Genomic DNA, 12,475 nt, shown 5'->3' with positions numbered 1-12,475 from the left:
GTATTATGACTATAAAATAGAAATGCCTTCAAGGATACCCTGTGTGAGTTCAGGAAATTAAGAATAAAACATAACTCATCATGATGTGCACAAGCTTGGATCGTTAAACCCTTTTCAGTGCCTGAAGACCCTCATGACTGCATGACTCACCAAAGAACCTACATGCTCCATGGTTTATTAGAGTGCAATCCTAATGAAGAGAAAAAGACACAGACCATACACCTGTTACACAGATTGAAATTATACCTTTAGCAGATAAAAAACATGCATGATTTATGGCCCCTGCAGTCCATCAAAAGGTCAACACATTACTGTACAAAGGGTTAAAGAGATGCTACCAGAGGATTTCCTCTTATCATATCTTCCACATGGCCATACTGCTATAGATAGCCTCATCTCCCAGAACCCTCAGTGGAACCCCTAACAACATTATTTGGCTCAATTAAACTGACAGTTGAAACTTTGCCTCAGTCTCATATTATCCTATTTCGAGCCACGGCTACACGTACCCACAATCATCTGTGTGCAGCCACCAATTTGCAATTTAGCTTTATCTCTGTAGCTAGGAGGAATGATTTATGTTGAAAGCCAAATGCTGCTTCTTGTTTATTTTGCAGATAAACCTCGGCTGGTCTTGCCCTCAAAAGACTGCTTAATGTTTGAACAATTTTATTTAAGCTTTCATCATTGGTGCTATATCATTTCCCTCTATCGTTAAAAATGAAAGAGTTGTAAAGTAAAAATGTCAAATCAGATCCTGAGCGTTCCTTTTCTGGCCCTTATCTCACTCCATACAGGTGTCAGACCACAAACATGGCAACCCAAACACGTTATCCCAGCATGGATCCTGCTTCCCTTTGTTTGTACAGCTGAAGCACCCGGCCGCCTCGGTTGAAAGGCATTGATAATGCACTTGCAATACGGAGCAGATGAGGGATGGACGACCATGAGAAAGTCATGTAAAACAAACACATGTGTCCTTGATTTGAACCGTTGTGGTCATTCGCTGTCATTTATTTTAAAAAGTGCCTTTGGGCTGTTTGATTTTCAGACTGAGTTTATAATGGCTACATTTACAGCAACATTTCCCATGACTGAAAACTCACCTCTCAAAGTAATTGGATTCTTTTTTTTTTCAACCAAGGAAGGAATAAGTTACTGTTAAACAACATATTAGCTAACAAAATAAATCATTTTGTGCAAAGAAAAAAGACAAAATTATGCCTGAGAGCCTTCAATCTGAGCGCAACACATAAAACCTGGAGTAACTGGTTATTTGAACACTTGGAGGCAATGGAAACAAACTGTGAACATAACCCTGACATATTATCCCCTTTTAAGTGGACATGGGAAACTTGTTAGCCAACGGTTGCTAATTTACGCAGCTTATATGGAGCAAAGTGAGCATTAATTTGGAGTCTTGTTTCTAGCAACCTCGCACATGTTAATCCAATATTTACACTTCTTTTAGCTATGTTTTAGTCCGCACCAACTCCTGAGTGAAATTTCTTGCTCTTTAGCTGTTCAATTCTCCACTATGTCTAAATTCAAATTTCAACCTACAATACCAAAACAATGAGCTGAAAGATGGTAAAACATTCTGTGGAGCTGGGAGGAACAGCAGAGTTTGGTTGTAATTTTTTGTAGGTTTATCACCATGAGTGACACCTTTCAAAAACAGGTAGCCTAATGATCAAATGTTATTATGATATTGATTATAGCTTGCTTTAATGGCAAGTTCGAACAGGTATTCAAAGAAACTTAAATTTCATTTTCACCTCCCCATTGCATAAACACGTTTTAAATTGGTTGTAGTTTTAATTTAGAAAGTAATGGTGGAATCTGATTCTCACTTTCAAGTAGAAACACACAATAAGCATGCACGGAATCGACAGCATCTGTCAAATGTGTGACTGAAATGAAGCAGAACATGAAAAACATGTCAATGTCAAGAACCACCGCCATCATCAAAGCTAATCTCACACAACAGAAAATCTGGTAAGCATTTAACCACAACGGACCACAGACTGAGAGAAACCCAGTACCCTTACCAAGCGGTCCTTGTGACATATACACTGGACCCAGAACAGCACGAGAAACAGCTGTTATGCATTTGCACTCCAAGCCAAATAAATATCAAACGTTTTCCGGCTAAACTTTATAAGCAACATTGCTGTTCAATGCACACAAGGGCAGATGTCTGTGTGTAATTCTCTCAGCTGTAAAAGGCTGAAACGGCAAAACTGCCATGATAAATCAATTTTGTGTCTTTTGAGAATTTCAAGCCAACTGCCTTCTTTGATCCACCCTGTCTGCACAGCACATGTCCCATTTTCTATTGTTCACAGCAAAATGTGGAAATCAGCACTAATGGAGTATGCAGTTAATGCAATTAGGTGAATATTTAATTGTAATAGATGTTCTGTCATATTGTATACATTTTTAGCCACTCTAGCATTGGGTGCCTTGGATGGCAATGTCGGTTGGTCGGTTTGGTTTAAATATATCAACAACTATTGTATTCTTTAACAAGAAGTTTTATACATACATTCATGCTGCCCAGAAGATGAATCTTTATGTGTTTTTTTGTTCCCACCATGAGATAAAATGTTTTGGTTTGGTGTGCATATCTCCACAACTATCCGTTGAATCTCATTTTTAAACCAATAAATTCAGGAGAGATGGGTTAACAGAGGATGAATTGTTTTAACTTTCAAGATAATTTCATCATCAAATCAACATTTTATCTTGCTCAATACTTGGGTGAGAGGAAATATATGTCACATGAACCCATTCTTACTCCTAACTAATACTGATGCTTGGGCAGTGCCGCTGGGTGTCTGTATAGGTGGCACAGTGCTTCCAACTAATTTCAACCTAAACCCATCTGTGTCAATATTAGACTCTCAGAGAAACTGACGTTGTTTAAATATTGAAGAAGTCCGCGCATAATTGGTGGGAAGGTTTTGGATGGAGGGGGCAAAGAAACCCAGGACTATCACCCAGAGGACCGCTGTTTATATAATATTATGGATTCTCATAATTTAGCTTGTTTGGATACTCTTTCTTTCTGATGTTAGCCCTCATAACAAACATTTCAGTGAGGGTGTCAGTCAGCTGCTCATATGAATTCTCCAAATTATAATTTCTTACTGTGAGTTTGTCAGGTTGCCTCATTCATTTGTGGGAGGCTAATAAGGACTTCAAATTTCCTGTCCATATATTGTAGACCAACAGACTATCTTGGAGACAGCGACCTGAAATTCCAGCATCTTGACCTCAAACCCTTATCATATGTTTAACTAAGCCAACCGTAGCCTTAAGTATGTAATGAATGAGTTTATCAATTACTTAATTACCCTTTTCTACGTCATACAACTTGGTTTCTTCATATCCCTCCTAATGGTTTTTTTCTGAGAATAAGCTGGAAATAAAAATAAAATGCATAATTTAATACAACAAAAAAAGGCTTCTGTTTTGATAACAAGACAGTGCTAATTACAAAAGGTGAAGACAGGTAGAGACACAGTTGATACAGATGATGGCCTGATTAATGAATGCAGCAATTTACCTACGGGGTGGCCTGCATGTTTTTTCACCAATACATATAAAGTGCTTTCTAAACCATCACTTCTGTTTGTCCCTCAGGAAGGAATGAAGGGAGGAATAAAACTTTGGCATTTGATTCAGTACATAAATCAATTATGTGTGATCCCCCTCTCCAAACATATAGAACAAAGGCAACACATTTTAGTAGCATCTGATAAGTTGTTTGTAGAATGATATCATTCATTGGCATACTACCCTATAGATGTTGAGAGTGCAAACATATATGCCTGGTAATTCCATATGTACATATGTCTATGTGACCCAAACAAAATGAAGGAAGTGAGATGACACTTGAGACCCGACAATCTCTCAGGGTATCCGTGTCTTAACCTTTTCAACTTCGGGCTATTTTTGAACCCATTTACGCCAAGTGGTGCTATTTTGGGGCAACTGGGGCACCGGTGTGCTTTGTGTTCGTGTGCAAAGGAAAAGGGGAGTTTTGTTACAGTTATTTTAAAAAATATATAAATAAATAAAAATTCAAAAGAATGTGACGTAGATTTTATGTTCTGACAGTGAAATTTGGCAGTTCAACAATGCTACACCCTCAGCTACAAGCTACACAGCTTTCCATACTCTTTGCAGTGAAAAAACAAGTTAAACAATTAAAATCAGTCCCCAGTATTCGGTTAAACTATTGAAGAAACCCTTCACCTGTAACCAGGTCCACCAGGATGTAGCTTTGTCTTAACAGTATCATCTACCAAGACTTGACGGCTGAAAAACATAACTTTACAGGCTGAATTACATTTACATTTGCATACATTTACTAAAAACTACAGCGTCTAGCTGTTTTAGGAAATTAGTCAGCCCCTTTTATGAAACTGTAAGTGTGGGACTATTTTTAAAGATTTGCTTCTTTGGTAGCAAATAATTGGCTTGGGGCTGAGTAGCACAAACATGATAGGAAAAATGGAAAATACTGAGCAAACATATTACTGCTAGAAGAAAATATTTATCTTACTAACATTTAATAAAGATATTGCAAGATACATTTAGCGACTTTGCATATCGGCTGATCTCAGGGTCATAAATAATTTTCACTGGTCCTGGGGATAATTAATGTCAATTTAACAGAATTAAAGATAATTAAAGCTACAGACTAACTTTATTAAGTTATTAGCCTTATTTCCCTGGCATGCTGTGAGAATGGGTCCACAGCAGGTATTCACAACATAAACTAACTCATACAGAACATTAATGGTCTGTGTTAATCTGAGGAGATGAACTTATTGACCAAACTGTGGGAATAAGTTCTTCTACTGTGCTAAACAAGCACAGGACTTTTGTCCGATAGGCCGCTGTTCATGTCCCGTTGGAATATAAAGTAAAAGACTCTATAAACTGGCTTACAGTAGCTTAGGTCTGAGGCTGACTGCCATATGCTACTCCGGGTCCTTATAGTTTGTCTTCTGACTGCGCAAATATATTCCAGCCTTTTATTGAACAAGTATTGGAACTGTTTCAAATTCACATTGCATACGCCAGTATCCATAGTTTTCATGTGAAATATTGGCAAGCGAGTATTTCACATTTTCATTTAGTTTATTCCCGCCCCCGTTGTGGAAAGGCCTTTACACATCCAGCAGACAGAGCAACATTAGCATTCATTTGGAGGTTTTTGCCATTTGATTAATGTAAGAACAATATTCTCTCTCCTTTAAGCTCTGTTTTGGTCTCCACCCTTTCCTGTTGGTTGTAAAAGCGTGATAATGAGTTAACAGTTGCTACAGTAAATGCTTACTAGTGCTGTGGGGAACTGCAGAGTTGGGCTATAATTCTCTGTATAGGTTCATTATTTAGAGTAACTCCTCTCATATGCACTAGTTCTTTGTTGAATAAAAACATCTGTCTGCAAAATGTGTTTGTGTGTGTGTGTGAATACCTTCTCTTGTTAAGAGGAAATATTATTTTACTTCACAAAAAGACAGGCCAACTTCTAATTCACTTAGCAAGACAAACTGCAACTCTCAAAGCCGTGTGATATCCAGCCTCAGTCTTGATACCGTACAGCCTGAATAGATTGAAGGTCAAACCCTTTATCTTTACTGCTGAGGAGGATTTTTGACATGATTGGAAACCTGTGTAAATAAACAAGACAAGCATGCCTGCTAATAGCCTGCTGTTAAAACAAATACTGTTGAGCTGGCCTCTTGCCTGTGTAACAGATACCCCTTTTTCACAGTCGGGTTGCATTCGCTGTCTGGCCCTGGAGGGGGTTCACGTTTCGAAAGCTTGGCAGTGCAGTGGCATGTGAAAAATGTCCCCCATGTTGGGACGGCAGGAGAAAGTAGAACAATAGGGAACGCTAATGTATTCTGATGTTCAGTGCCGCTATAATACACCAGGGCTTGGTATGACAGTATACAGTGTGACAAGTTGCTTTATTAATGTATACAATGATGGGGTTATGAAACTTTTATTTTATTTGACAAGGAAACTGTCATCTGAAATCATATTTCCATTGGATCTGACATTTAAATCATGTTGGGCCTGGGAAAATTCTTTGTACTACAGCAAACCTGTAAAACTAATGATATAATGTAAGAGGAACCCCACAGATTTCACACATCAAAGTGTGCTTCCAGGTGTTTGGAAGTACTACTCCTTGTGTGAATGAAGTTGTGTAAAGCTTTTTGTGGCTGCCAAGGGAGCTGCACTAGGTCAGATAAATTGCCTCGATTGATGTAACTTTAATCAGCGTCTCTTATGTTTGAAAATGTATGAAATCATGGGATGTAAGTTAAAAAGAGGTGACCTAACCAAACCTCTGTAGCCCTCTCCTCTTCTCTGCCTGAGGCCCGAGGCCGCTTCTAGCATAACCCACCTGAAACTCCGACTGAACTGTGGGCCGATGAGTTGCGTTAAGGGTAATGTTGGCACAAGGTTTAAAAAGGAAGACGAATACCTGAAATAAATAAAAATCTTTGCATCTTTGCATCTTTGTTTCTGTTAGTCTGGTGATATATTGAAAAAAATCATTAGTCGGACAATGTTTTATGAGTGCAATGCTAATTTGATGGTGTACTTTTATCACTCTACAAGTTCACGGTATAAAAAGAAACACATGCCAACTGTAGTTAACCGTTGGGTTCAGGGAACGTATAAACAAACTTTAAAAATAAGAGAAAAAAGAGGTCAGATCCACAAAAATGCTAGAGAAATACAGTATATGTTAGTGAGGCGAGCTCCCAGTTCACATGAGTTGTAGGAGTGTGTTTGTCATTCCCTGTCCCCAATAGGGCCAGCGCTAATCCTGCTGCCGTTTTATGATCTACCAAGTGCGTCAAACTGTTTCCATTCCAAACAGATCCTCCAGCTACCTTTCCTCTGAACTCTTACTCCACACATCCAGAGCACCTTGGCTCAAAGCCAAATACCCAAGGGCCTCTGTCCAAGAAGGAGATACAAGGGTGTTACTGGGAGGAAGTCGAAATATTCATATTCACCTGTCAGTAATTCCAGAGGAGAAGCAGATGGAGGTGATTCAGCATCGAAAGCCCTTTCATTGAAAATAAAATGGGGTCTTGATGCTCTCATTGGGTAAATCATATACACTCTGATCTGAGATCAATTAAAGGTAAAGTTAAATCCAATATGCCCATTTCTCCTGACAGTTGGTACTTTACCAGTTGATACTCTTTTGGGAAATGTTTCTTAGATTCTTCATTACATCCTTTGAGTAATCCATTATTTGCATGTTTCTGAATTCAAAACCTTGTCAAGTAAAATCTATTGAAAGTTGAATGATAATTTCATCTCAAATGGTCATTACATTGCATGATGTATAGAATCATACAATTTAAAGAAAACTGTGTTGAATTTGCAACTTTCATGGCAAACCCCAAAACCCAAAAACAGAACCTTTACAAGTGTGACCTCTAGTGGCTTGGTAGATTATGTGCAGCAGCCTACTTTCAGATGAAAGATGAGGCCTTCAGCCTGGAAATGCTGCTCTTTCAGATGTATTTTGTACTTTTGATAACATTATCAAAAGTAATAAATCAAGCAAACAGATTTAAAAAAATGACATCACTTATTTATATCTTTACAACCAATGTTTCCAAATGTAGCCTACAATTGTCTATTTCAATGACATTGAACTCTCAATATCATTTTTTGTAATTAGATTTATTAACAGTCTTGCAGTTTGTCTTGCTAAGTGAATTTAGAAGTTGGCCTGTCTTTTTGTGAAGTAAAATAATATTTCCTCTTAACAAGAGAAGGTATTCACACACACACACAAACACATTTTGCAGACAGATGTTTTTATTCAACAAAGAACTAGTGCAATTTGTTTTTTGAATGTGATATATGCTTGATTACAGGTTACCAAATGACCATAACATAAATAACCATATACTTTGGTAATGTTTAAGATTACAGCCCGCAACTGTAGAATAGCCTGATCGAAAGTTCACTCAAGAGGACTTTTTTAATGAAAAGTTGTTTATTTTTTCATATATTGCATGTGTCATAATTATGATTATTTGAAAAATGTATTTGCACTACAAATCCTGAAGTTTACCATCTCAAAGTTTTTCATTATAGAAGAGAGTCTTTAAGGAGTCAGTCATTATATATTTTGTTCTAATATTGTGCATATTATTTGTGGGATAGCCAATATATGTCATCAATATTGTTCAGCTCTACAAGTGTGGGAGCCTGTTCATGGCAGAGAAAATACATAGAACATACTTTTCAAATCTCACATTTCCCATGTTAGGATGTTCTGTTGCTTATATCAGTATCTGAGAGTCTTTTTTATGAGTGATATGTATTATTGTTTTTATTTTATTATATTATTTCGTTATAATTGTTAATATCATAGTGTTCTGTCTTAGATATGTTTTGATAAAATGTTCTATTGGAAATAAATGAGCAATAGGACATTTGTTTGCTGATTAAAAGATAAGAAAATGTTTTCTATGTCAGTTATTCATATTTCAGTTGCTTAATAAATATGTTGGTAAGTTATTATTTTTGTCACATGCTATGCTTATCACAGGCAATCTATATTGAAGAGAGAACTGGCTGGTTTGATGACAAAACGACGAAATATTCTAATATTTACAATATGATCATTCAGACACATTTAAATTAAAATAGACATTCACGTTATTATTGTACATAATTATTGTAGGGGCATCACGGCAAAACACCCTTAATATATCCAAATCTAATAATATAAAGACTAAAACAACATTTTTTAGCAGCAATAAGACTGAGCACGCAGTCAGATGTGGAGATAGATATTTAGATATGGACTTGATCTCAGGCTGGTGGGATAAAACATTAGATTACTGAGGTGAGATGTGATGGAGACACAGACACAAAATGGACGCGGAGGATTCCATGGTTGCTATGGTTTCTCTTCAGGTACATCGTTTATATGCGATCGTCATTTAAACACAAACAACAACTCAAGCGGTCAACAAAAGTTTTTTCTCAACTTGAACTCGAAATATTTTTGCAAATTACCTCTTCTACTGCAGACTTCTTCCTTCCTGACAAGAACTAAAGACTCACAGAGACTGACGAGAGCGACTAAACTAACTTCCATCATGGAAAATGTGAGATTTGAACACTTTGAAAATCGACATTGTTTTCTATGTGTTTTACCGTCGAGACTTTCAGATATGTCAAAGTGAACTGATCATCGTCTCTGTCATGATCACTCCTCCACCCCGGGGGGTCACACACAGGAAACATACGATAATACACTGTGTTATGAATAATGGAGGAGACGGTCGTTGTTACTGTAATGATTTACACTGTTAGAAGGCTGCTGGACTAAAGTACTGAACTGTACAGGATACATCTGTTTAGTAAAAAAAGACCAAAACTCACTCATTAATCAATCTAAATCACTGCTTTACTGTACATCAATGTTTTCATTATAGTCTTATATATATAATATATTATATCACAAAACAATTATCGTTTATCGTAAACAGGTGTGATCATATTATTACATCTATATAATGTGCAGCACTAAAGCACAATATCAACTGTGTTGTTTCCTGACCTAGATGTCCTTTCTTTAGAAGGTTTTAATACCAAAACTCTTTCAGTTTTGTGGTTAGATGTTGCATATTCCTAAAATAATGATTTTAATCAGGCTACTAGAGCAAATCTGTGGTCGGCTAATATTTAAGCACAGAAAACCTGTCCACACTCCTTTACTTTCCAATAATGTTTTATAAGAGGCTAGTATTTTATTCATATAAATCTATAATGAATTATATAGCAAATGTATGGTAATAAGGCCATATATATTATATAGGGCTGATAGACCCACTATGCTTGTGAGAATACATGACTTGTTTTAGGGAGCATTTCAGTCCTTTTCTTTTTGAGAAAATGGAGAAATGCCAGATGTTGGTTTTACTGTACTTGTTAAGCCTCATTCTAACATGAGTGTGTGTTGTTGCAGTGTGAAGTTCCCGTTCTCCTGACTGACAGCCAGACAGGAAGGAGAATCTCTGCTCGCCAGGCAGAGAGCGTGAGGAGGCCCTCAGCCTGCAGACAGTGTGCATGCTGCAGGGACGACCAGGTGAGACATTCCCACATTGTAAAATAAATTTCACCTTAGAATCCTGTAACGAGGACAGAATTTGTGAAGGGTGTTTTATTTTGACAAAGTTGTCCTCTGCAGTGTATCTGATGTAGATTTTCCTCTTGTGAGACTGTAAAAGTATGTTGTTTCGTAAGAAGCTTACTGACATCCTCTCATGTGTTGATGACCAGGGGCCGACTCTAAAGAGAAAGCGCCGGCTCTCTGCTGCTACTGGAGACCTTCCCCAGAAGAGGAAGCGCACCTCCGTGGCCCGTCCCCTGCCTGAACATCCAGAGGTTTTGGACAGTGTCCCCACTCCGCAGCCCTCCACTCCTGCTCGTGACGTTCCAGGGTCTTTGGATTTGGTCCTGAAGCCTCGAGCCACCATCCCACCTGATGACCTTCCAGTAGTCCCCAGTGTGGCCCCCAGCCTCCAGCCCTCCACTGCTCCACTGCACCACGACGGCCCTCTGAAGATACTCAACCTTTCAGTAGACGGGTACCAGCAGCTCTACCACGAGGTTGTTGATGATATGCTGAGGTACGTTGTGTCAAAAATCTGTGATAATTATCTAATTTTACATTCACTTCAAAATGTATTGGTTCATTTGTCCACGTACCAACATTTAAATCACATATGACATTATGATTTAATTTCCAATTCTTCCTCTGCTTACAGGTTCAAGAACGGCCGTCTGCGTCCATACAGTCTAGACCTGGGACGCATCCTCAAGCAGAAGCTGTGGGAGAGACTGGACCGTCCTCTGTTTACCCAAACAGTCAACGGAGACGGACTGGTGAACGTGGAGGTCTCCTACCGGGTTGGAGTCTATCCTCCTCTTTACGAGGTGGACACTTCAGGGGAACCAAGACCGGGGACCCCACCAAAGAGCTAAGAACTCTGTTATGATCAATTAAGATCAGATCTGTACATAATATTGCAAATAAGTTTAAGAACTGTAGTTTTAAGTTTTATTAAGTATTTTTAAGTTAAGTATTGTAGTTTTAAGTTTTAGTACGTTAGTTTTAAGTTAAGTATTGTAGTTCTAAGTTAAGTGTCGTAGTTTAAGTTAAGTATTATTGTGTTAAGTTTAGTATTTAGGTTTCAAGTTTAAGTATTTTAGGCTTAAGTTAAGATTTGGAGTTTAAGTTAAGTATCGTAGTTTAAGTTAAGTATCGTAGTATAAGTTTTAGTTTTGTAGTTTTAAGTTAAGTTTTAGTATCTTAAGTTTAAGTTAAGGATTGTAGTTTTAAGTTAAGTATTGTTGTTTTAAGTTTTAGTACATTAGTTTTAAGTTAAGATTTGTAGTTTAAGTTAAGTATCGTAGTTTAAGTTAAGTATCGTAGTATAAGTTTTAGTTAAGTATTGTAATTTAAGTTAAGTTTCGTAGTTTTAAGTTTTAGTATTGTAGATTTAAGTTAAGTATTCTTAAAAAGTTTTATCAGTTTTTTAATCAGTAAATGCAGCCTTTGTTAACCAACTCTGTTATCCAGCTTCAGCCTCAACAGGGACCAAAAGCACCTGCCAGGACAGGACAGCCCCTACAAACATCTGAAGTACTATCCTCCACCCTCCTCCTACAACCGCTACCATCCAACCTCCAGCCAGACATCCACCTGAGAAATCACAAACTCCTCTCCACCTTCAGCCTCTTTCACTCTGCCACAGATCCAACCTCTGCTTCCAGCCGACAATAGCCATCTGTTGCCTCGACCCAACTGCTGCCCCATGCTCCACCCACAGATCCTGGAAGGTAGCTAGGGACAGATCTCCACCTACAGCCTCTGAAGTGTCGTGCTCCAAACAAGCTGCATCAACAACTTCCATTGACCATTTTTCCACCTGCTCCACCAGCTGCAACTTCCGCCAGCCTCCACCTGTAGCCTTTGCCAGCAAACTGAGGTGCCGCCTCCACCTGCAGATTCTGGCACACCGCTGCCGCTAAAACCTCCACCTACAGCCTCTGCCATAACATGCAGCTGCCGCCTCCACCTGCAGATTCTGGCAGACAGCTGCCATTCAAACCTCCACCCACAGCCTCTGCCATAACCTGCAGCTGCCGCCTCCACCTGCAGATTGTGGCAGACAGCTGCCATTCAAACCTCCACCCCACAGCCTCTGCCATAACCTGCAGCTGCCGCCTCCACCTGCAGATTCTGGCAGACAGCTGCCATTCAAACCTCCACCCACAGCCTCTGCCTTAACAGCTGCCACCTCCACCTGCAGATTGTGGCAGACAGCTGCCATTCAAACCTCCACCCACAGCCTCTGCCAGCTGCCGCCTCCACCTGCATTCAGATTCCACC

General features: G+C 38.7%; 1 protein-coding gene across 1 annotated transcript; it reads left to right on the top strand.

The window, feature by feature from the left end:
- The first annotated feature begins 8,946 nt into the window (after window positions 1–8,946).
- LOC129104903 (uncharacterized) lies at window positions 8,947–11,064 on the top strand. Its single transcript, XM_054615768.1, has 4 exons — window positions 8,947–8,988; window positions 10,046–10,165; window positions 10,360–10,709; window positions 10,848–11,064. The coding sequence occupies exons 1-4, from the start codon at window positions 8,947–8,949 to the stop codon at window positions 11,062–11,064; spliced, it is 729 nt and encodes a 242-aa protein (XP_054471743.1).
- The last annotated feature ends 1,411 nt before the right edge of the window (window positions 11,065–12,475 follow it).

The sequence above is a fragment of the Anoplopoma fimbria genome, chromosome 16 (assembly GCF_027596085.1).
Source record: "Anoplopoma fimbria isolate UVic2021 breed Golden Eagle Sablefish chromosome 16, Afim_UVic_2022, whole genome shotgun sequence".
Taxonomy (NCBI): domain Eukaryota; kingdom Metazoa; phylum Chordata; class Actinopteri; order Perciformes; family Anoplopomatidae; genus Anoplopoma; species Anoplopoma fimbria.
Note: the sequence above shows the minus strand (reverse complement) of the source record. Positions and strands in the feature narration are given on the sequence as shown.

Bases quoted from the DNA above. Each gene is read 5' to 3' on its own strand.
- LOC129104903 (XM_054615768.1), top strand. From the start codon at position 8,947: ATGGACGCGGAGGATTCCATGGTTGCTATGGTTTCTCTTCAG. The intron at 8,989-10,045 runs GTACATCGTTTA...GTGTTGTTGCAG, and splicing joins TTGCTATGGTTTCTCTTCAG to TGTGAAGTTCCCGTTCTCCT. The intron at 10,710-10,847 runs GTACGTTGTGTC...CTCTGCTTACAG, and splicing joins GTTGTTGATGATATGCTGAG to GTTCAAGAACGGCCGTCTGC.